Raw genomic sequence first — 26,326 nt, 5'->3', positions numbered from 1 at the left:
ACCTTGTTATCTCAGATTCTCCAGCATCTGCAGTTCCTACTATCTCTATAAAAACCAGAGATAGTAGGAACTGCAGATGCTGGAGAATCTGAGATAACAAGGTGTAGAGAGCTGGATGAACACAGCAGGCCAAGCAGCATCCTCTGGTTATCTCTATAAAAACCAGTTTTGCCCTGGACTCTGTAGGAATTAACATTATTCTCAAGGACCCTGTTGCAATCAACCTGGAGAAGAGCAAACAATAACAGCTTGTATCCGTACACCAACTTATTACATCTTTAACAAAGTGTCTGAAGGCATCACAGAATCAAAATTTGACACATAGGAGATAAGCCTTACAAGGAGCTATCAAAGTAGGTAAACGTTTCTATGGCAGAAGCAGGTAGATTGTTGGCGAATAAGAGAATTAAAGGATATCAAGTGTAGGTGGGAATGTGGAGTTGAATCCACACCAGATCAGCCATGATCTTATTGAATGGCACAGCATGTTTCAGCGACCAAATAACCTAGTCCTGCTCCTAATTTGTAAATTCATACGACAAAAAGCTTAGTCAAACAGGTAGGTGTCAAGGAGGAAAAAAACAGCAAGAAGTGGAGAGGCTTAGGGAAGGAACTCCATCTCATAGAGTCATACATATGTACAGCATGAAAACAGGCCCTTCAGTCCAACTCATGCATGCTGACCAGATATCCTAAATAAATCTAGTCCCATTTGCCAGCATTTGGCCCATACCCCTCTAAATGCTTCCTATTTATATACCCATCCAGATGCCTTGTAAATGTTGCAAATGTACTAGTTTCTACCACTTCCTCTGGCAGCTCATTCCATACATGCACCACCCTCTGCATGAAAAAGTTGCCCCCTTATGTCCCTTTTAAATCTTTCTCCTCTGCCCTCTAGTTTTGAACTCCCCCACACTGGGGAAAAGACCTTGGCTATTCACCCTGGCCATGCCCGTCATGATTTTATAGACCTCTACAAGGTCACCCCTCAATCTCCAACACTCCAGGGAAAATAGCCGTAGCCATTTCAGCCTCTCCCTAAAGCTCAAACCCTCCAACCCTGGCAACATCCTTGTAAATCTGGTCTGAACCTTTTCAAGTTTTACAGCTTCTTTCCTGACCTTTCCTTCATTCCTTTTGTCAATTTTCTTTTACTAATTCTAAAAAGATTGAACACGAAAAGAAGTTATTCATCGATAGCCACGGATGAGATGCCAGAAGACGGGAGATTGGCTAATGTGGTGCCATTATTTAAGAAAGGTTGTAAGGAAAAGCCAGAGAACTATAGACCAGTGAGCCTTACATCAGTGGTGGGTAAATTGTTGGAGGAGATTCTGAGGGGCAGGATTTACATGCATTTGGAAAGGCAAGGAATGATTATGGATAAGTCAGCATGATGTTATGCGTGAGAAATTGTGTTTCACTAAGTTGATTGAGTTTTTTGAAGAGGTGACAAAGAAGGTTGAAGAAGGCAGAACAGTAGACATTTCTATATGGACTTCAGCAAAGTGTCCGACAAGGTTCCGCATGGTAGACTTGTTAGTAAGGTTAAATCACATGGGATCCAGGGGAGCTGGCCAAATGGATACAAAATTGGCCTGAAGGTATGAGACAGAGGGTGGTGATAGGGGGTTATTTTTCAGACTGGAGGCCTGTGGCCAGTGTTGTGCTGCAAGGATCAGTGCTGGATCTGCTGCTTTTCATCATTTATATAAATGATTAGGATGTGAATGTAAGAGTCTTGGTTAGTAAGTTTGCAGATGACACCAAAATAAGTGGTGTACTGGACAGTGAAGAAGATTATCTTAAAAGTACAATGGGACCTTGATCAGATGGGTCAATGGGCCGAGGAGTGGCCGATGGAGTTTAACTTAGATAAATGTGAAGTATTGCATGTTGGCAAGGCTAACCAGGGCACAACTTATACAGTTAATGGTAGGGCCTGGGGAGTGTTGCTGAACAAACAGACCTAGGGGTGCAGGTGCATGATTCCTTGAAAGTAGAGTCACAGGTAGACAGGGTGGTGAAAAAAGCATTTGGCATACTTGCCTTCATCAGTCATTAACACTGAGTATAGGAGTTGGGATGTCATGTTGTGGCTGTACACAACATTGATTAGGCCACTTTTGGAATATAGTGTACAATTCTGGTTGCCCTTTTATAGGAAGGAAGTTGTTAAACAGGAGGTTGTGCAGAAAAGATTAACAAAGATTTTGCCAGGATAGGAGGGCTTGAGCTATAGGGAGTGCCTGAAAAAGGCTGGGACTCTTTTACCTGGAGCATCTGAGACTGAGTGGTGACCTTCAGAGATACATAAAAGAAATCTTGAGGGGCATGGATAGGGTGAATAGCCAAGGTCTTTTCCCAGAGTGAGGGAGTCCAAAACTGGAGGACATAGGTTTATGGCGAGAGGGGAAAGATTTAAAAAGGACCTGAGGAGTAACTTTTCATGCAATGGATGGTGTGTGTACAGAATGAGCTGCCAGAGGAGGTGGTGGAGATGGGTACAATTACAACATTTAAAACACATCTGGATGGGAGCAAGAATAGGAAGGATTTAAAGGGATATGGGCCAAATGCTGGCAAATGGGATTAAGTCAGATTGGGATGTCTGATCAGCGTGGGCGAGTTGGACCAAGAGGTCTGTTTTCTGTGTTGTATGACTTTACGTTTAGCCAAGTATCTGAATAGCTTTCTAATTGGTATGTTCAGCTACAGTTTGGGCAGGCAGTTGAAGACATGATGCCCCATGGTGAAACCTCCTGAAATACATGCAACCAACTCTTTGGAAAGGGAACTATGCATTCAGTTTCATGTTGAAAGGTCATGGACCTCAAGCATTCTCAATCCACAGGTGGCAGTTTATCTGCAATATTGACAGGTGATGGCAGGTAGCAGTTCAATATCCCGGGCAGCAGGTAGTGGGGTATGTGATGTTGCTCCTAGTGGGTGGTAGGTGGTGAGAGAACTGCAGTTCCCCCTTCCGAGTGGCAGAGGACATTGTGCTGCAGTTTTTGTTCTTGGTGCCAGGGGGCATAATGGCTGCAGATACCCCTGACTCTGGCATCAAGGACAGGATGACTGCAGCTCGCCCTCCTGGGAGCCAGTGATCTTGTGACTGCAGTCCCCCATCGTGGGGACAGCAGGGAGCAGTGTGACTTCAGTTTACCCTTTCTGGGCAGGAGATGGCAGTGTGACCAAAGCAGCCAGCACACTATATTCAGTAGTAGCAGTATGTACCCACGTACAAGATGAACTGCTGAAATTTACCAAATCTCTCTAAACAACACCTTCCTAACCCACAACTACTTCGATCTAGAAGGGCATACCACTACCAGCTAGTTCCCCACCAAGCCAGTCACCATTCAGGCTTGGAAATCTTTTGCTGTTCGTTCAGCATCGCTGTGTTAAAAGCCTGGAACAGCACTGTCGTCGACCTAAAGCGCATGAACTGCAGCAGTTCATGAAGACAGCTAACCACCATTGTGTAAAGATCAACTAGCGACGAGCAATGGCCTCCGACGCCCATATCCCATGATTAAATAAGACTGCAGCTGCCTCTGGGCCAGAAGAGGCCAATGTGACTGCAATTCCTCCCCCGGGCGGCACAGAGCGGTGTCACTATAGTTTCTCCCTTCTGGGCAGCTGGATGGGGGCGAAGCCGCAATTCCACATCCTGGCCGGCAGAGGACAGTGTTAGTACAGTTCCACCTCTTGGGCGACAGGGGACCGCTGTTGGTATAGATCACCTCCTGGTGTGCATGGCGCTGCATTGATGTAGTTCGCCTTGGGCGGCAAGGCGCAGAGTAAATGTAGTTCCTCCTCCTGGGCGGTAGGTGACGTTGTTGGTGTCGGGTTCACCCTCCTGGGCCGTAGTTGACGTTGTTGGTGTAGTTCCTCCCCTAGGTCGGCAGGGGATGCTGTTGATGCCCGGTCATGACTCTCGCGATGTTTGGTTGCCCCGTTACACGTCACTTGCGGCCGGGGAGATGGCGGAGCGGCGCAAACAGAAGAAGCGGAGTCAGGTAGCGGGAGCTGAGAGCCCAGGGGAGGGAGAATTCGGACAGGGACGTGACAGAGTGGGTGGGATGGGGCTAAAGGAGAAATGATGAAGTGGCCGGGCGAGAAGAGGGAGTGTGAGGAGAAGGCGGGGGGGAGGAGGCTAAGGGACGAGGGTTGGGAGTGTGCTGTGTAGGAAGTGTGGGGGGGAGGAGAGAGAGAATTTGGTAGGAGCGAGTGAATGTGGTGATGGGGTGTGTGGTGGGAGCTGGAGAAGGGGCGAGGCTGCGTAATGAGAAATGAAGTTGGGTGTGATGAGGGAGAGAGGGGAATGGGGAGAGTAGGTTTAGAGTGGGGAATGTTGAGGCGAAGATAGTGGGGAGAATGAGGTAAAAGAGAGGACTGGAAGATAGGGGATGAAATTTGTGGTTAATTTGAGGTATAGATAGGGAGGAGAAACCACTCTCCTGCTTTGTGAAACTGCAGTCGGGTCGGTAGGGAGCAGTGATAGAAGAATGGGATTTCCCCGTCAACTTGATGTTATCATTGGAGCAAGTGGTGCTTGAAACTGGGCCTCCTGGCTTAAAGGTAGGGATACTGTCACTGTACCACAAGAGCCCTTAGGAGAGTTGGTGGAACATGGGGTAAAGGAGATGGTTGTGAGAAGGAATAGCAGAGGTCTAAAGTGTGGGATACACAAGCTGAGAGGAGAAGTGATATCAGGGAGGAAATGGGATGGGAGAGGAGGTGCAGAGGAGTTGGGTGAAGAGGGGGGTAAATTAGAACACAAGAAGGAAATGATTCCCACAGAGAGAATAGTGGAGAAAGGGAAACAAGAGTGGGCCAGTATGAGGTATTAATTTGTGGTGGATCAGGAGCTGTGGGTTATTAATTATTTATCTTCTCATTGACTTTTAAATTATATTTGCCTCTGATGTATGTGCTGATTTTGGCGTCAGTTCATGTGCAATGAGGTAATGGTGACAGAAGTGTTGCTCTCCTGGGATACTGTAACCAGCTGACTGAGACTGTGTTGAAAGCTCCCAGTCTATACAGTTACAGAATATAGCAGATCATGAGATGAATAAATTACACATCCTGCATACAATCAGGCTATGAATTGATTGCACACACAGGTTGAACCTTTGATTGTAACTGAAGCAACCACTTTTTTGTGAACTCTCGTAATATCAGAAATTGAAAGATTATGGAAGGAAGCAGTTCTCCAGATCTCTCATCAAGGCGGTTCAGAATTCTCATAGAATCTCTACAGTGTGGAAGCATGCCATTTGAATCCACACCAACCCTCCAAAGAGCATCCTACCCAGGCCCATTCCCTGAACACTATGGGCAATTTAGCATGGCCAATCCACCTAACCTGCTCATCTTTGGACTGTGGGAGGAAGCCAGAGCACCTGGACGAAACCCACGCACACACACAGGGAGAATGTGCAACTCCACACGGATAGTTGCCTGAGACTGGAATTGAACCCAGGTCCCTGTCACTGTGAGGCAGCAGTGCTAACAACTGAGCCACCATCCCACTGTGCTCATGCTTCTGCTTATTTATGCTCTCCATTAGCTTCGCCCTAACCAATTTCATCACCCTCCAGCAACATATTCGTCCATCATGCTATTATCCAGTTTCAGTAAAACAACTTTAAATTTCTATCATGCTTTTAGTATAATAAAACATCAAAGGATTGTGGTCAAACAACATTTGACACTGAACTACATAAGGAGATATTAAGATAGGTTGGTCGAAGGGTTAGGTTTATAGGAACATCTTGAAGGAGGAGAGTTTTATGGAGGGAATTCCAGACTTTAACAGTTTCTCTCCATGAATCACTAAAATATTTCAAAATGCTTCATGCTGTTTACCATTCTGTGGCTAACAATTTTCCTGGGCTTCTTTTGAACTTATTTGTGGTGATTCTGTTGGTAATGGTTCTATTCTTGGACTCTCCCACCACAAGTGAAAATGATTTGCAGAAATTATACAACAGCCAAAGCTTCTTAAGGCAAAAGATGTTTTAGCAGTGCAAGCTTTTTGCTTCTGTCAGTCCCAATGCAGCCCTCAATTTGCTCTCACTATTTTGCAATGCCAAATTTGTTTAATTTCAACCCTCATCTTTCAATCACTTGCTTCAACTCAGTAATCTCATTCGGCCGTGTAAATTCACTCCATTGATTTAATGCAGGCATCTTCTGCATTCTTCACTCTGTCTTACCTTTGTGGAACATTTCCATCTACCAGTTCTTCATAACGTTTCATCACCCTTTCTGGTTGCATAAGCGCAATCTTTTCTGGCTGCTAATGTAGATCCCTGGTGCATTCTTTACATTTAAGGTACTGTATCAATATAAGTTGTTTACCACAGAAATCTCTATTCTTTTGTATGGTATCAGCCATACAGTCTTGTTTTTCAGTCTGGTATTTGGTTTGAGTCCCAGACAACAATGTAGATTGACAATTCTAATACAGTACTTGGTGAAGTCCCATCTTTCAGATGAGATATTAAACTAAGACTCTTTCCTCTTACTTGGGTCGGTTTGAAAAAGTCTAATGGTGCTATTTGACATGGACGAGGGAAGTTCTCTGTGAGTACCTGCTCAATATTCATCCTACAGCCAAGCGTTAAAACACATTTTCTTGTCATCACTGCATTGCTGTTTCTGGGTGTTTACGGTGTACAAATTGGTTGTTGTGTTACAAGAGTAACTGCCCTTCAAAAACTCCATTGGTTGTAAAACACTTCTGGGTGTCCCGTGGTTGTGAAAAGTGATTTGAAGATCATATTAACCTTTAAATTAAGGTTAACTGAAATTGATTCCTTTTTTGAGCTATTTGTTTTTCCAGCAACAAAGCCAACAGTAAAGTATTATCATGTGACTTCACTTGATGGCAACAGCATAAAAATGCTACCCCTAATTCGTATGTTTGTATGGATTAGGACTTCTTTGAATACACAACTGAAAATATGCATCTTATATTTCCACTTCATTTGCATGAAAACAAGCAGTATTGACAGATCAGTGTTTTACAACAGCACTACTCCAGTGCAACATGAGAGTGAGGGCCTGAATGTGGTGAGGGACAATTGAGACAGGAGTTGAGAACCAATCTGTTGGTCTTAGACCTTTTCAACTGTGGATCAAGAGTTTTCGTAGACTGCAGCTGGTGGGAGAGCAAGGGAGAATGTTTTCATTCCCTGTCCCCCGCAGTGATGAGTGAATGAGGTACTGCTTTATTATTCAATATTGTGAAATGAAGATCGGAGGAATTTGGGGGGGTGAATTTGACTTGGTCGATTCTGTGGCTTTTCTTGCTAATAACCTCCCACCTTATTGAATTGTGCCAGTGTTGGTGATATTCTTCTATCCACCTAAATAGCACTGTTTGCTATTTAGATAACATTGGCAGTTGTGGCAAGTGAGGGAAGTGGAGGTGGGACCATAAAAGCATACTTTGAAATATTCTTCAGCATTTTTCTGGATGTCTAAACTACATGGGAGGTTCAAAGGGAACCTGTGCCATCAGTAAATGACTGCGATTAACTACCATAATTACATTAAATGTAGCTGGATTGCTGAAGTGACTTCTGTATACGTGCACAAAGTTAAGCCTGGAGCAGGATTCTGATTTCACTTTGACCTCAAAAACACTAAATGAAATAGACACAATTAAATAATTTTAAAATAAGTATTGTAGTGGAGGAGAGAAGGGTAAAGAGGTTAAGGAAGAAAATCCCAGAGTTTAGTACCCAGATGCCTAAAGGCATGGCTGCCATTGTCAGAGTAGTGAAAATCCAGAATGCACAGACATCAAAATTGAAGGAACAGAGAGCTCTCCGAGGGTTGTCGGGGTGCTGAAGGTTATAGGTGGGGAGGGTTGAGGCCGTTGGCAGATTCTGAAAACAAGGGTGATACTTCAAATATGAAGTCATCGCCAAATTAGGAGACATTGTAGTTCAGTTAGTATAAGACGGCTAAGGTCATGGATGGCATGTTTTCACTAGCTAAGTTGCAAGTACTTAATTGATCTGTAATGCAAATTTGGTTTTACCTAAAAGAACTGAGAACTGCAACAGCTGAGTGATTTGTAATGGCAGCCAACCAACACTTCCTGTTGTTTAAATTCATTATGCTGATCTGGATGTCTGAAGGGTATCTGTGGCCTCTGAGAAAATGTTGCTGTTTCCTAACATACCCAGTTCCATTCATCCATCATGCCTCTACTCACTGGCCTGAATAAGTTGCCTCAATCTTAAAGTTTTCATTGTTTTTAAACCCCTCAGTGGCCTCTCTCCTTTCTATTTCATTAACCTCCTCAAGCCCTATAATCCTCAGATCTGTATCCTCCAAACCTGACCCTTTGCTCATATCTGATTTTCATAGATACACCGTTCGGCATCATGCTTTAAGCTGCCATGGCTGTAAGTTCGAGAATTCCCTGTTTATATCTCCTAACCTTGCATTTCTCCTTTAAGATGCTGTTCTTAAAGCTCCACTCTTAGATCAAACTGTTGGTTAGCTATCCAAATATCTCGTAACTTAGTTTGATGTCAAATTTTGATTGAGAATCTCTCCCATGAATCACTTGGCTTTCTAATGTTACATCGATTGAAGTTGTTTGCAAGAGGCTAAGCTGTGAAAATTAGGGTCATTTCCTACAGATATACAGAATGCTTCAAAACCTGCAATTGTAAAACGTGAAGGCATCGCAATTGTCCAGATGAATTGAAACACCCAATAACAGGCTATGTCCTTACTAACTCTTTTTATGTTATGGATAAAGGGTAATGTTAAAATATTGTGAAAATTAGATTTGTATCCACGCAGGAGAGAGCGGAAAGTGATGAAAATGATTGCTCCTGTAACCATTTTGACCTTGTTATTCTTTGGGAGGTGTTCTTTTACTTTACAGATCATGCTAAAAACCCCATTGTGTTTCTGACTATCGTAATTCTAACTTTGAAATGGCTGTTCAAAGGGATAGCATGTTAACAATGATGATATTTGTGCAAGTGAACCATATGAGAGCAATACTGTTTCTGGAGATTGTGAGCATGTGCCAGTGTCCATGAAATGAGTGTGTTAAAGTCCTCTTGAGGCAGTGATCCTCTATCTGATCAGAAAAGTCAGAAATCACACAACACCAGGTTACAATTCAACAGATTTATTTGAAATCACAAGCCTTCAATTCGCTGCCCCTTCATCAGGTGCACCTCCACATCCTGATCAGTAAGTGCATTGCTTGACAATTCGGTGACTCAGAGGGTTACATTTCCAAATTGCATTGACCACTTAAACTTGCTCTGGCTTTTGTACTAATTTGAGGTTTGCATCAGTAGCAAGTGGTGATACATGATAGGAAATCCTCATAGTGTGAATGATATGAATTCATATATAATAATTTTAATCAATCTGTTCAGACATATTATGACACCCCTCTATGACCATCAGATCCTGAAGTGGGAGTTGAAGTGAAATCTTCTGGCTCAGAGGTGGGGTGGGTTACCACTGCCTCAGTGAGAACAGTGCAGGTTCTATGGATATTTTTTACACACCTCTGGAACAGGTGAGACTTGAATCCGGGTCTCCTGATACTCTACAGTGGCATATCCTGTACTATTAATCCTTTGATAGCCACAAGATGAAGCAAAGGCTTGACCTAAAAGAACCTTTCCCAACTACCACATACTGGTACAGGTGGCAGATAGCACCAGGTATGGTCATCTGAGAAAATACCATAGTGTACAGTAGTACAAGGTTAAAATTCTTGAATATGGTAATAGCTTGGTATTTGGGTACAATAGAAGTTATAGTTAAGGTAATTTGTGGATTAACAGGGGTAAAATGCAGAAATTGACCTATTGTCATAAAATTCAAGTCTGGCTTTCCGTCCAAGTTTGACTTGTTCATTGTTCCAATTGCACACTGGTTTAGTCTTCTGTAACAACGCTCTGAACTGTTAGACTACTCTGCGTAACCATTGAATGTGGCTTTAGTAGCAATACTCACGTCCCAGAAATTTCTATCCAGTAGCCCCTCCCTGCTAATTCAGTGACTATTCTCCTGTTTTTTTTCTGGTCGAATAACTTCTCCCCCAATCAACTGCTTTCAGACAGTTAATTTTGCTCACTGATGTTAATTGGTGATTTCTTAACAAAATAGTCTGAATTCCCATGTCTCCACTCATCGTCATATGGACAGTTGTTGCTAGTGCATTTATTCCTCAGGATTTTTTCTCCTCCTTGTATCTAGTGTACTAAATGTATGCGCTGTTGCAGAAACGGTTTGGAAAGCAACCTGAACTTCAGAATAGAGGCTGCTTGTTTTATATTTTTATGGACATCTGCTCACCTTCAGGATTGTAACCTTGTAGCTAGTCACTATCTGGGTTGTCATTAAGATTTTAAGCATTCAAGGGATGTAGGTGCTGCTAGCTATGACAGCATTGTTGCACATCCCTAATTCCCTTTGAGAACAACACATGGAGGAAGCACAGAGGGTGGCAAGGGCACAGCATGTACACTGGTGAGGAGAGACATCAATGTCCACCACCACAGCACCACTTGGCTGTTAGACTGGTTCTGTGGCAAGTAGCAAGGGAACCAACAAGATCTTTGCGAATCTGTTTGCCACAGATACAGCTGCCCATGACAGAATCGATAAGGGGTCTCCCATTTTAAACAGATGAAGAGGAATGCATTTTCTCAGTGGGTCATCAGTATTTGGAAATCTCCCTCAGTGAGCAGTGGAGACTGCGACACTGAATATATTCAAACTGAGTTAGTCAGATATTTGATTAACAATGGAGACAAGGTTATGGAGATACTGGCAGGAAAGTGAAGTTAAGGCCACATCAGATCAACCATGGTCTTTTTGACAGCTACTCCTGTTTCTTGGTTCTTATAAAACATTGTATGCCCATTAAATCCTGTGTTTGGGACTTCGAAAGTGACATACCAGTTGTATTTGGGATTATAGTGTTTGCCGCAGGAGGAGCTACTTATTGTGTCCAGTACAAGCTGGATAGCCTTTTTGGTGTCATCTCACCATTAGCACCTGCTCACTTCATTCGGAACCCATACAGCAAGCAGAGCAAAGTGACTACATGGGGCAGAAGTCCATCCCATGTGCCACATTTAAAAATGGGATTAAAATCTATATCTCAGCTTGAATTTTGGATTTTGATATGAATTTAGAAACTAATCCAGGATTATGAGCTAAGTGCAGATGTAATGCTGATTGTAATGCAGATGTTCTAATTTACCACTTTTTGGTGCATGCAAATTTTGTGATGAGGAAACCTTGGTAATTGTTATCAAAATCCCTCCAGGCATATTTAGACTTAGTTGCAGTAAAGTTTATGGAGTTGGTGAGTCTTTGCCTGCCTGCTCCTGAATTGCACTAAGCACTCAATGCTGTACATCTGCACTCTTGTTTGTTAATATTACATACAAAACTAACAAGGCTTGCAGGATCTGTTTGTTTACTGAACATTTCCCATTATCCTGCTAGATGCAAACTGGTAGCTGTCAATCTGTCGCAACTAAAGGCTTTTGCAGTTTAACCTAATCATATTCTGGCCAATTGCTTTGAAAAATTGACAGGTTGTAAGAGATAACTAAAATTGGAGAGGGGGGAAAAGTGGGGGAGTCTGAAACTTTGCAAATTTATCCCTTCTACTTGTGCATGTTGTAGGTTTCTCCAGCATACGAGTGTCAGGAATACAAGGGAGACAAGGTGAATGATGTAATAGAGTCTGGATGCCATTGGTCCACATCAACACTTATCAATGTTCCAGAATCCTTTGTTTCCAATTGAAAGATGATTTGAAATTTGATTCAGTTGTCATTAGAACAGGTTATGGATGATCCCCTGTGCCCATAATGTCAGATAGCACTGCCAAGAAGCTGGCTACTGACTTGAAGACTCTGTTGTCAGTTTATGTTAAAATCAATTTCTTGGTGTCAGGAACCCTCATCACTTATCCCCCCTAGTGCAGTACCTTCTACCAGATAATCCTTGTCCTTCCCAGTGCCGTACTTGCTGCCAGGGGAACCCTTCGCCTGCATCTCTCACCTGTAATAAGTTTTCAAAAACTAGCTTGCTGCCAACGGTATTTTGTATAGTTGATGACTTCAGTCTGTAATATCTCCAAACCATCTTTCCTAAGCGTTGGCATGTTATATTTGTCAGTCAATTGCCTCATCTTTTAATCTTTACTAAGTGCCATTACCAGCTGGCCATTTCTCATGCAATCGCTGCTTGTCTATAATGTTTGGAATATAATTCATACCACACTATTTTCTATCCACAAAGTATTCTCTGTACTAAATAGCGAATGCCAGACTTGATTATGTTGTCTCAAGTCCTGGAGTTGGATTTGAAATCCATGATTTTCATGACTTGGAAGGAAGAGTCCTATTCATTATCCGTAGGTGACTCAGCTAATACTTTTTTTTTGTACAGAGAGTCAATGTCTGACTCAAGTCACAAAGTTTGAGGTTGATTGCCCAAGGATAGATATTAGTGCCATAGTTAAAATACCTACAAACACCTAAAATACACTGGGATGTAAACAACATAAAAGGTAGGTCTTGAATTGGGAGAGATAGGAAATACTAGTTATTTTCAACATAAAATCTCTTTCATAAATAAATGTTAGGGATATAAATTTATCACCAAGAAAATAATTTGCTCCTCCATCCCAATTTTTAGTACCCATGCCATTAACAACATGATTGAGGTAAAGTGTGATACAAGTATTTCTGCTATAACGCATGTTTCGTCAATGTGAATTGGCTGTAATGCGATTGATGAATAGTGGACACTGTTTGGATAACGTGGACTTTCTACTGTACAATATAGCGATTTCCTTATAACATGATTTACTATAGCAATTTCCGATAGTGCGAGGTTGCACAAGTATCGTGTTATAGGAGAACTACCTGTAATTCAATTCATTGCTGTTATGATTAAGTAGCCTCGGGCCTTTTCACTTTTCATTTCCACTTCACTAGTTAGCTGGAATTCTCAGTGACAGTGCAAAGCTGCGTTAATCATTATAGCATGTGGTCAGTAATGAATGGCATGTTGACGGTAACTGTTGTCAATTTGTAAGAATGTTTTTTTTATATGTGGTCCTGTGCAGACTAGTGTTGAAACTTTGTTGAACAATGAAAAGCCTTACTTGCACATCCTTTACGTAGTTCGCCAGACTTAAATGGATTTAAGTAAACTTAAACTGTAATAAAAGTCGCCATAGCCCCACCAGACCATAGGCTGCTCTCTGATTTGAAAAAGATGATTGGTAATGGTTTAACCAGAGAGTTGTCATGCCTAAAGTGAGGGGAGAGGTTGTGAGGGAAAGTCCTTCATGGTATCCTCAGCTGGTGCTGGACCCACTGAACCCATGCTATTGGCATCACTCTGATTCGGAAATTAAGCTATGATTGTAATATAATGGAGAAAACACGTCAGTTTGTGCCTGGCAAGCTTCCACATGTAGCTAAGTGATAATGGCGAGGTCAGCTCTTTTAGTGATGTTGACTGCGCGTTAAATATTGGCCATAATGCAAGGGGAAATTCCCCTGTTCTTTGTCAAAATAGTCCCTCAGCTAAAACATATCCTTACTACTGAATTGGTGTTGTCCACCCAAAATTTGTGGTCAAAGCTCTGGACGAAAACAAACACATTGAAGGATTTTTGAAGAGGAAAGGGAAGTAAGAGTTGTTTTCAGAATGATTCTGACAGCAGATTTTTTAAACGTTTGCAAATTGTACTTGCAGATTTTGAGCTGCTGCAGGAAAGTACATTTTCTTGATCCTTTCAGATGCAAGCCACAAAATAAAAATTAATGTTGCTTAGGATCAGCTCATTTATTTCCTTAAGTGAAAATTGTTCTATAAAGTTGGGTACTCAAATCATTCCTTACACGTTTTGGAGATTTTGTTTAGCTGGGAAAATTGGGTTGCCAAATTTAATAACTAAAGAATGCACAGTTAAACCACCAGTCAACATAGAGCAAAGCATTTTATTTTCTTTTAATTGAAAGATCTTGAATATTTGAAATGTGATTCTCAGAACAGCCTTTAAATTAGGCACTGCAGGGTGAAATTAGCAAGTCATGGCTTCTGAAATTCCCATATGATTATATCAGATGCTGAGAAAGAAGGAGCTTTGAAGCAGTTTTTGTAATGAGGCATCACTGTTCTGAACTGTCCATTGTATGATGGAGCTATTGAAAGCCAATAGGGAAAAAAAGTGACTTACTTCTGGAACTCCATCAGCTATATCCTTGACAATGATGCGTGCAATATAAGCATGCTGGAATTAAATGAACAGTGGAGGCCAAAGACTGAATTTAAACTGAACAGAACTTGTCATCCTCATTGGCATCTGGCTGTACCAATCCAGTAGATTGGATCATTCTTCCAGTGGAAAACTGTTACTTTCTAAGTTGCTCTCAAGTGCATTATTGGCTGAAAGTTGCTGCTTGATTGGAAAAGAGTGTAAAATATGTTCCATTAGAAATGAGATTTTTTTCATGGAGGGTCATTAGTTGCTTGAGAACAAAAATGTTTCTCATTGAGGGAGACTCCATTCCTGTATTTAGATACTTCTGTTCATTTTGTTTTATTCAAAGTCACTTGTTGCATTTTTTACAGAAGTATTTTGTACTATAAACATTAATGACTTTGAATTTGCACATAATAGAAATAGACTGTACTTTGGAACTACAGGAAGCCAGGAGTTTATTGCTTAAAAAGAACTGCATGGTGATTTGAATGCATCTACTGAGTACAATCCCTGTGCCTCCAATCAACAAGTTTGCTACCAGTTATTTTGAGCCTGATATTGTTAGAATTTAGCACACCCAGAAAGCACTCTGTATCAGCAGGTGGAAAAGTAACCAGCAGGGAACTTGTTAACCGTCAGGCAGGCTAGTTATTGCATTATATGATATTCTATATTCTATATATATATAAGGCCTTATCGGACAGTATTATTGACATTGAGATGCAGATTTCATATTGTGTCTCCTGAAACAATATCATTAAAGAATAACTGAAGAAATGGCCAACTTCAAATACATATTTTAGTTAACTACAACCTAGTAGAGTCATAGATCTGTACAGCATGGGAACAGACCCTTCAGTCCAACTCTTCCATACAGACTAGATACCCTATATAAATCTAGTCCCATTTGCCAGCATTTGGCCCAAATCCCCCTCAACCCTTCCTATTCATATATCCCATCCAGATGCCTTTTAAGTGTTGTAATTGTACCAGCTTCCGTCACTACTTCTGACAGCTCATTCCATACACGCACCACCCTCTGCGTGGAAAAAGTTGCACCTTAGGTCCCTTTTAAATCTTTCACCTCTCACCTTAAACCTATGCCCTCTAATTTTTGAGTTACCCCACCCCAGGATCTTGTCTGTTTACCCTATCCATGCCCCTCATGGTTTTATAAACCTCTATAAGGTCACCCCGCCAGCCCCCGACGCTTAAGGAAAATAGCCCGAGCCTATTCAGCCTCTCCCTTTAGCTCAAACCCTCCAACCCTGGCAACATTCTTATAAACCTTTTCTGAACCGTTTCTAGTTCATAACATCCTTCCTATAGCAAGGGGACCAGAATTGCATGCAGTATTCCAAAAGTGGCCTAACCAATGTCCTGTACAGCCACAATATGATCTCCCAACTCCTAAACTCAATGCACTGTCCAATAAAGGCAAGCATATCAAATGCCTTCTTCACTATCCTGTCTACCTGCAACTCCACGTGCAAGGAAGTATGAACCTGCACTCCAAGGTCTGTTTGTTCAGCAACACTCCCCAGGACCTTACCATTAAGTGTATAAGTCCTGCCCTGATTTGCTCTTCCAAAATGCAGCACCTCACATTTATCTAAATTAAACTCCATGTGCCACTCTGTGGCCCTTTGGCCCATCTGATCGAGATCCCATTGTACTCTGAGGTAACCATTTTTGTTGTCCACCACACCTCCAATTTTAGTGTCATCTGCAAACTTACTAACCATACCTCCTATGTTCACATCCAAAGCATTTATATAAATGATAGTAATTTGGTTTTTCAGGAAAAGGTGGGCTTTTAAACATTGTTCAGTTTAAACAATGTCAATTGAAAATAATTGTTTTCATAAGTCAAAAGTTGGTGAATTTCTAAAGATTCAGAGAATGACTGAACCAGTATGCTTTTGTAGACTTAATGACCATACATAATCTGTTTTGTAACTTAATTTGTCTTTTTTCTATCAAACTCTTTCATATCTTTAGATATAAGGATCCTTCCACTTTTAGGGGTGTCCATAACTAGGGGCCAGAAATAAGAAAGTCAATTAAGGAATGCAAGCAGAAATTCAGGAGAAACTCTGTTGTCCTGAAAGTGATTAGAATGTGGAACATGCTACCACATGATGAGTTGAATTGCATATATGCCTCTTTGGACCAAGATCTGGAACTAAATGCTGTTGACAGAATACAGACCAGACATCAGTGAACAGATTGTTATTGACTGGGTGCTAATGAACTGCACTGCTAATGACATATTCCATCATGTTGTTGAAAATTGAGTTTGCTAATGGAGCAGTATGGAGCCTAATTGGATGTGTACATGTTATGAACGGGGTCATAAAGTGAACTGGTCACTGACTAAATATTTTATTTTATTTAGTCCCATATCGGTCAATTTATGACTGCTACAATCTTGGTGAAAATTCTTGAAATACTGAGCAATTATTCCATAGCCTCAGTTAAATCACTTCTCTAAAGAACTAAATGAGACTGTCTGTTTCAGCAAACTTTGTGTGCTGCACTGACCTTATGCTGCTCAGACCCTGTATTGAGTTGTACAATATTATCCAGTGAACTTGTTAATTAAGGACCATTTTAATTTCAAATGAGTGGTTGGAAGGAGCAATTCCAATTTTAAAACTCTATTGAGGATGAATATTTGAGTGTGCCGCTATCTTTTGTATTTTAGGAGGTGGGAGAACCAACTAAAGAGGAGAAAGCAGTGGCCAAGTACTTGCGCTTCAATTGCCCGACTAAGTCGACCACCATGATGGGCCACAGGGTTGATTATTTCATTGGTAAGATCACAGTGCCAAAATTAAAACAATTTACGCAAGTGCCAAATGCATGCATATATATTTGTATATGTGCTTGTATTGTGCCTGTGTTGGTGATTTGTGTGCCAAACTGTTGCCAGCATTAACTTCTGCTTTCGGACATGCTATCACACACAGATCTCGAAGATCCACGCAGAAGAAAAGTAATTTAAAGATAATGTAGCCTGTTAGTGCCTGTGTTTGTATCCAGAATATCTGGACAAAGTTACTCAATTGATGTCCATTTAAGATTATCCACCCTAGCTCCTGATACCCTTGCCAAACCAAAATCTCTTGATCTCAGTCTTGAAAGCTTCAGCTTGTTCTGAAGACAGTTGTAGGTGAGACATTCCAGTGCGTGGAAAAAAAAGCTGTACTCTGAAGCAAAGACTTAAATTTGACAAGTCTGTGCATTTTCATGAATGTTATTTTACTTCATAACTTTTCACCCTGTCCTTCAATCCCACACTTTTTATTTGGCTACATTTCCACTTATCTGTTGAATCCAGTGCCTCACCAGTTCTTCACAAGTTTATGACCTTTTGCATAAAGTAATTCTATTTGAAGAACTTTCTTTTTTGTGAATACCTAAATTTTAGTTTGTAGTCCATGAAATATAAACTTGTTTGCATGTTGAGATTTTGATTGGAACGAACATTTGAACGTGCGCACAGAAGGAGACCATTTGTCATTTGAGTCTGCTCCACCATTCAATAAGTTCATGGCTGACCTGTTTGTGTTTCGAGTTCCACATTTTCAACTGCCCCGATAACCTGGATTCCCTTGCCTAACAAGAATCTATCTAACTCTCTATTAGAATTATTTACTGACCCCTGCCTCCATCACTTTCTGAGGCAGTGTGTTCCAAAGTCTTTCAACCCTCAGAAAATTTCTCCTAATCTCTATCCTAAAAGGGCAATCCCTAATTTCAATCATTGTATCTTAGTTCTGTACTGACCCAAAGCAGGAATCATCTTTTTCACATCCAACTGGTCAAGACTATTCATAAAAACATAGAAAATAGAGCAGGAATAGGCCAATTAGCCCATCGAGTCCGTTCTGCCATTCAACATGATCATGGCTAATATTCTAATTTTAAAGCCATACACCCACGCTCTCCCCATTCATTCTTGACATCTCCTGATTTACAGCTATTGCTGGAATGTTTTTTACATCCTCCATAATTGAGGCAGAGCAAAATCTTTTATCATTTCATCAGCCATATTCCTATTATCTACCATCAATTACACAACAGAGAAGGGAAAGAAGAAAAGTGATAGGATGAAATTCGTATCACCGGCATGAACCTCTTAGACCGAATGGCCTGTTTCTGTGCTGTAAATACTGTGCAATGTTGTCATCGCCTTTCAGCTTCCAAAGCAGTGGACTGCTTGCTGGATTCAAAATGGGCAAAATCAAAGAAAGGAGAGGAAGCAGTCTTTACAACCCGAGAATCAGTGGTTGAATACTGCAACAGGTGAGTGGAAGTTTGTAAGTGCTAATTTTGTAAAGTCTGTTTTCCTCTTGTTGACATCATTGGGCTTCCTCGATTGGCAGATGAGGTTGGAATGTGCTTGCAGTCATAAAAGTCTACAGCACAGAAAAAGGGCCTTTGGCCCATTGAGTTGCGGCCAGTCAAAAACAACTACCCAACTATTCTGATCCATTTTTCTAGCACATAATGCCATTTTCGTAAGCAGAGTCATTTTGGAATGTGATAGCTCCATGATTAATGATTGAAGAGTGGAACCGGTGATAAGCTTGGTAACCCGATATCTGAACTAGGCTGGTCTACAGTACTGCTGGCTTATAACTAGAAACTGGAAGGGTGAGTGGACTCCTTCCCTACAACTCCAGATAACTCTGCAAACCATTGCCATAATGGGTAGGGTGATCCTGGTTGGACTGTACAGCAGTGAGCTTTCCAGTCCATTCCCATTTACCCATATTTATTTAAAATCGTGCCTAAAAAGGTGGTTGAAATATTTGTTCATGTACATTCAATAACAAATATAAGTGCACCCATAACACTGAGCAACAAAACCATTTCTCAGTTTGATAAAAATGGCCTAAGAAATAGCACCATGATTCCAGGATTTAGCTGAAAGAATTTTCCAGTGGAAGTTTAGTAACGAGCAGGCTTTCATTTATTTATCATCTGTCACAAGCTCAGGACATCCCTGAATGTTTTACAGCCAGTGAATTCTAAGATTTGGTCACTGTTAAAATGTGAGAAACACAGCAACCAATTTGCTGACAAGTTTCCATCAATAACAATGGGATACAAAGAACAAGAACAAAGAAAATTACAGCACAGGAACAGGCCCTTCGGCCCTCTAAGCCTGCACCGATCCGGATCCTCTATCTAAACCTGTTGCCTATTTTCCAAGGATCTGTATCCCTCTGCTCCCTGCCCATTCATGTATCTGTCTAGATACACCTTAAATGACACTATCGTGCGCACCTCTACCACCTCTGCTGGCAACGCGTTCCAGGCACCCACCACTCTCTGCGTAAAGAACTATCCATGTATATCTCCCTTAAACTTTTCCCCTCTCACCTTGAAATCGTGACCCCTAGTAATTGAGTCCCCCACTCTGGGGAAAAAGCTTCTTGCTATCCACCCTGTCCATACCTCATGATTTTGTAGACCTCAATCAGGTCCCCCCTCAACCTCCGTCTTTCTAATGTAAATAATCCTAATCTACTCAACCTCTCTTCATAGCTAGCGCCCTCCATACCAGGCAACATCCTGGTGAATCTCCTCTGCACCCTCTCCAAAGCATCCACATCCTTTTGGTAATGTGGCGACCAGAACTGTATGCAGTATTCCAAATGTGGTCGAACCAAAGTCCTATACAACTGTAACATGACCTGCCAACTCTTGTACTCAATACCCCATCCAATGAATGAAAGCATGCCATATGCCTTCTTGACCACTCTATCGACCTGCGTTGCCACCTTCAGGGTACAATGGACCTGAACACCCAGATCTCTCTGTGCATCAATTTTCCCCAGGGCTTTTCCATTTACCATATATTTCGCTCTTGAATTGGATCTTCCAAAATGCATCACCTCACATTTGCCTGGATTGAATTCTGTCTGCCATTTCTTCGCCCAACTCTCCAATCTATCTGTATTCTGCTGCATTCTCCGACAGTCCCCTTCACTATCTGCTGCTCCACCAATCTTAGTGTCATCTGCAAACTTGCTAATCAGACCATCTATACCTTCCTCCAGATCATTTATATATATCACAAACAACAGTGGTCCCAACACGGATCCCTGTGGAACACCTCTCCATTTTGAGAGACTCCCTTCCACTACAACTCTGTCTCCTGTTGCCCAGCCAGTTCTCTATCCATCTAGCTAGTACACCCTGGACCCCATGTGACTTCACTTTCTCCATCAGCCTACCATGGGGAACCTTATCAAACGCCTTACTGAAGTCCATATATATGACATCCACAGCCCTTCCCTCATCTATCAACTTTGTCACTTCCTCAAAGAATTCTATCAAGTTGGTAAGACATGACCTTCCCTGCACAAAACCATGCTGCCTATCACTAATAAGCCCATTTTCTTCCAAATGTAAATAGATCCTATCCCTCAGTGTCTTCTCCAGCAGCTTCCCCACCACTGACATCAGGCTCACCGGTCTATAATTACCTGGATTATCCTTGCTACCCTTCTTAAACAAGGGGACAATGTTAGCAATTCTCCAGTCCTCTGGGACCTCACCCGTGCTCAAGGATGCTGCAAAGATATCTGTTAAGGCCCCAGCTATTTCCTCTCTCGCTTCCCTCAGTAACCTGGGATAGATCCCATCCGGACCTGGGGACTTGTCCACCCTAATGCCTTTTAGAATACCCAACACTTGCCCCCTCCTTATGCCGACTTGACCTAGCGTAATCAAACATCTATGCCTAACCTCAACATCCGTCATCTCCCTCTCCTCGGTGAATACCGACGCAAAGTACTCATTAAGAATCTCACTCATTTTCTCTGACTCCTCGCATAACTTCCCTCCTTTGTCCTTAAGTGGGCCAACCCTTTCTCTAGTTACCCTCTTGCTCCTTATGTATGAATAAAAGGCTTTGGGATTTTCCTTAACCCTGTTTGCTCAAGATATTTCATGACCCCTTTTAGCCCTCTTAATTCCTCATTTCAGATTGGTCCTACTTTTCCGATATTCTTCCAAAGCTTTGTCTGCTTTCAGTCGCCTAGACCTTATGTATGCTTCCTTTTTCCTCTTTGCTAGTCTCACAATTTCACCTGTCATCCATGGTTCCCTAATCTTGCCCTTTCTATCCCTCATTTTCACAGGGACATGTCTGTCCTGCATTCTAATCAACCTCTCTTTAAAAGCCTCCCACATATCAAATATGGATTTACCCTCAAACAGCTGCTCCCAATCCACATTCCCCAGCTCCTGTCAAACTTTGCTATAGTTGGCCTTCCCTCAGTTCAGCACTCTTCCTTTAGGACCACTCTCGTCTTTGTCCATCAGTATTCTAAAACTTACGGAATTGTGATCACTTCCCAAAGTAATCCCCTACTGAAACTTCAACCACCTGCCCGGGCTCATTCCCCAACACCAGGTCCAGTATGGCCCCTTCCCGAGTTGGACTACTTACATACTGCTCTAGAAAACCCTCCTGGATGCTCCTTACAAATTCTGCTCCATCTAAACCCATAACACTAAGTGAATCCCAGTCAATGTTGGGAAAATTAAAATCTCCCATCACCACCACCCTGTTGCTCCTATATCTTTCCATAATCTGTCTACATATTTGTACCTCTATCTCATGCTCGCTGTTGGGAGGCCTGTAGTACAGCCCCAACATTGTTACCGCACCCTTCCTATTTCTGAGCTCTGCCCATGTTGCCTCACTGCTTGAGTCCTCCATAGTACCCTCCTTCAGCACAGCTGTGATATTCTCTTTGACCAGTAATGCAACTCCTCTACCCCTTTTACCTCCCTCTCTATCCTGCCTGAAGCATTCATATCTTGGGATATTTAGTTGCCAGATAATGACCAGATTAATCTAGTTTTGTATCTTTGGTTGAGGGATATGTGTTGACCAGCAATTTGAGCTGCCAGATGGCAGCAGGTATGTCCGCAAACTTTCCTCTGCAAGAGTAGGCATCAGCAGAGGGGGGAAAAAAGAGGAAAACAGATATTTTTGCAATGGCCAAAACATTTTTTACTTTGTGATGTTGACAGGCTCCTGAAGAAACAGTTCTTCCACCGTGCATTGAAAGTGATGAAAAAGAAGTCTGAGAAGGAGATCAAAAAAGAGAAAGGGAAAAATGATAGTAGCAAAGATGAGGAAAAGAAGAGCAAGAAAGAAATCTCAAAGGATGAGAAGAGTAAGAAAGAGAAAAAAAAAGATGGTGAGAAGGAAGAAACCAAGAAGGAGAAAAAGGTAAGAGACTTGATTGCTGAGTGAAATGAACGAAGTGTCTGGTAATTCACATGGCACATGCGTTTATTTGTATTGCACCTTTAACTTAGTAAAACATCCCAAGATGCTTCATGGCAACATTATTAAGCAAACTTTGACACAACCATGTTTAAGATATGTTATAATAATTGATCAAAATCTTAATCAAAAAGAGTTTAGGAACTGATATAAACAAGGAAAAAGAGATAGAGGAGTTTGAAGGAATTCCCAACCTTAGGAACAGAGTAGGCCGTTCAGCACTTTGAGCCTGCCCAGCCATTCAATATGATTATGGCTGATAGAACATTTCAATTTTCACCCACCACATTCCTGTAACACTGTACACCACTGGTCTTCAGAAATATGTCAATCTCTATCTTAACCATAATTAGACTGAACTACCACAGCCCTCTGGTAGAATTTTAAAAACATCTTCATTGTGGACCTAAGTGACAACCACCTTATTTTTAAATTGTGGTTCCATGGTTCAAGACTCACCAACCAAGTGAAACATCTTGTGTGCATTTAACCTTTCTCTCTTTAAGTATTTTCTAACTTTTAGTTAGATTACCCCTCATTCTTCAAAACTCTAGAGAATGCAGGCTCAGTTTGTCCAATCTGTCTTAATGGGGCAGTTCCACCATCCCAGGAACAAGTCTGGTGAAAATTCATTGCACTCCTTCTATAGCACTAAGATCTTTCCTGGGACAAGCAGAGCAAAACTGTGTGCAGTACTCCAGGAGCTGCCCTCCAACTAAGCTCCTGTACAACTGAAGCAAGACTCCATTTCTGCTGTACTCAAATTCTTTTGCAGTAAAGGCTCCATTAGCCTTTCCTAGTACCTTAAGGGTTTTATACCTAAGATGTGGGTTGATTCTTAACTGCCCTCTGAAGCAGCCGAAGCCACTTAGTTAAACAAAACCACGGCAGAAATGTTAAATTTTTAACAAAACTGATAGACCATGCAGTGTCAAGCTACCACTGGAAACAACAAAGGAACCTGAGATGGCAGATTTGCTTGCCAAGCCAGTGTGTTTGATTGCAAACATTTCGTCACCCTCCGGTGAAGCGTTGGTGTTCTGTCCCGCTTGTTATTTATATGCCTTGGTTTGCTGGGGTGGTTGGCATCACTTCCAGTTTTGTTTTTCAGTAGTTTGTATATTGGGTCCAGTTCAATGTGTTTGTTGATGGGGTTCCAGTTGGAATAGCAGGCCTCCAGGAATTCCCTGGCATGTCTCTGTTTGACTTGTGCTATTATGGATGTGTTGTCCCAGTCGAATTCATGTCCTTCTTTGTCCATGGGTACTGAGACCTTTGAGAACAGGTCGTGTCTCTTGGTGACTAGTTGGTGTTTGTGTATCCTTATTGTCCGTTTTCTTCCAGCTTGGCCTATGTAATGTTTCTCACAGTCCTTGCATGGTATTTTGTATATTAAGTTGGTTTTAATGGTTGTGGGTATGGGATCCTTTATGTTCATCGGTAGCTGTCACAGGGTGTTTGTTGGTTTGTGGACTACCCTGATACCTAAGGGTCTGAGTAGCCTTGTGGTCATCTCTGATAGATCTCTGATCTACAGTAGGGTGACAGGTGTGTCTGGTCATGTTGTGTCTTCTTGTGATCTGTCGCGGAGGTAACGGCAGATTGTGCTTTTTGGGTATCCATTTCTTTTAAAAACTCCGTATAAGCGTTCCTGTTCTGCTTTGCGCAGTTCTGGGTTGCTGCAGTGTCTTGTGGCTTGTTTGAATAATGTCCTGATGCAGCTCTGCTTATGCGTGTTGGGGTGGTTGCTGGTATAATTAAGTATCTGGTCCATATGAATGGTCTTTCTGTATACGCTGGTCTGGAGTTCTGTGTTGTTCTTACGTTCCACCATTACATCTAGGAAGGGTAGTCAGTTATTGTTCTCTTCTTCTTTTGTGAATCTTATTCCGGTGAGGATATTGCTTATGTGTCATTGGATTTCTTCTAGTCTTGTGAGTTTGATAATCACAAAGGTGCCATCTGCATAACCCACCCAGAGTTTGGGTTGGATAGTGGGGAGCACTGTCTGTTCTGATCTTTACATTACCACTTCTGCTATCAGTCCTGAAATTGGGGATCCCATTGGTGTTCCGTTGACTTGTTTGAATATATGGTCATTAAAGGTGAAGTGGGTTGTGAGGCACAGCCAGCAGTTTCGGGGTGCTGTCCTTGTTGGTGCTGTTAGTGTCGTGGAGTGTCTGCCTTCCTGATTCGTCCAGCGGTGTGGCAATTGTCTCTTTGGCTATGTTGATGTTTATGGATGTAAATTGTGTTGTTATGGCGAAGGGTATCATTATCCACAGGCCTTCTGTCTGCGTGCGATCTGCAAACAACTATACTTCCTACATGAATGCCTCAGAAAACAGGTACTACCACAAAGTTTAAAATATAAACCACCGATCGACAATCCACAGGCATGGAGAACATAGAGGACAAGATAATGATATCCTTTGCCATAACAACACAATTTACATCCATAAACATCGACGTAGCTAAAGAGACAATTGCCATACTGCTGGACAAATCAGGAAGGCAGACACCCCACGACATCAACAAGGACAGCACCCAAAACTGCTGGATCTGTGCCTCACAACCCACTTCACCTTCAATGATTGTATATTCAAACAAATCAACGGAACACCAATGGGATCCCCGATATCAGGACTGATAGCAGAAGCGGTAATGTAAAAATTAGAACGGACAGCGCTCCCCACTATCTAGCCCAAACTCTGGGTCCGTTGTGTAGATGATACCTTTGTGATTATTAAACACGCAAGACTAGAAGAAACCCACCAACACGTAAACAACATCCTTTCTGGAATAAAATTCACAAAAGGAGAAGAGAACAATAACCAACTACCCTTCCTAGATATAATGGTGAAACGTAAGAACAACAGGGAACTCCAGACCAGCATATACAGAAAGACCACCCAAACGGACCAGATAATTAATTACACCAGCAACTACACCCGAACGCATAAACAGAGCTGCATCAGGATGTTATTCAAATGAGCCACAACACACTGCAGCAACCCAGAACTGCGCAAAGTAGAACAGGAGTTGGAATGGATACCCAAAAAGCACAATCTGCAATTACCTCTGCGAAAGACCACAACAAGAAGAGACAACACGGCCAGACACACTAGTCACCCTACTGTACATCAGAGACATATTAGAGATGATCACAAGACTAATCAGACCCCTAGGTATCAGAGTAGCCCACAAACTAACAACCACCCTACGATAGCTACTGACGAATGTAAAAGATCCCATACCTACAACCAATAAAACCAACATAATATACAAAATATCATGCAAGGCCTGTGAGTAACATTACATAGGCCAAACTGGAAGAAAGCTGACAATAAGGATACACAAACACCACCTAGTCACCAAGAGACACAACCAGTTCTCAGTGGTCTCAGTACCCACGGACAAAGAGGGACACCCATTCGACTGGAACAACACATCCAAATAGCACAATCAAACAGAGACATGCCAGGGAATTCGTGGAGGCCTGGCATTCCAACCAGAACTCCATCAACAAATACATTGAACTGGACCCGAAACACAAACCACTGAGAAACAGAACCGGAAGTGATGCCAACCACCCAGCAAACTGAAGCATATAAATAACAAGCGGGACAGAACACCAAAGCTTCACCAGAGGCACACTGACGATATTACCTAGCAGGGTGACAAAACATCTG

The 26,326-nt window shown here is 42.0% G+C and overlaps 2 protein-coding genes across 2 annotated transcripts in view; one reads left to right on the top strand and one right to left on the bottom strand.

Annotated features, from left to right (window-relative positions):
• The window catches only part of LOC109927648 (extracellular calcium-sensing receptor-like), a 216,078-nt gene that overhangs the window by 124,407 nt on the left and 65,345 nt on the right, over positions 1-26,326 (bottom strand). The window lies entirely within an intron of this gene.
• The window catches only part of sec62 (SEC62 homolog, preprotein translocation factor), a 40,208-nt gene continuing 17,806 nt past the window's right edge, over positions 3,925-26,326 (top strand). The window contains exons 1-4 of the mRNA XM_048604171.1: positions 3,925-4,028; positions 17,022-17,130; positions 18,520-18,625; positions 22,376-22,577. Of these exons, the coding sequence (XP_048460128.1) occupies positions 3,930-4,028; positions 17,022-17,130; positions 18,520-18,625; positions 22,376-22,577 (516 nt within the window). The 5' untranslated portion in view covers positions 3,925-3,929. The remainder of the gene's footprint in view (positions 4,029-17,021; positions 17,131-18,519; positions 18,626-22,375; positions 22,578-26,326) is intronic.

This window comes from Rhincodon typus, chromosome 13 (assembly GCF_021869965.1).
Source record: "Rhincodon typus isolate 14 chromosome 13, sRhiTyp1.1, whole genome shotgun sequence".
In the NCBI taxonomy this organism is placed as follows: Eukaryota; Metazoa; Chordata; class Chondrichthyes; order Orectolobiformes; family Rhincodontidae; genus Rhincodon; species Rhincodon typus.
Note: the sequence above shows the minus strand (reverse complement) of the source record. Positions and strands in the feature narration are given on the sequence as shown.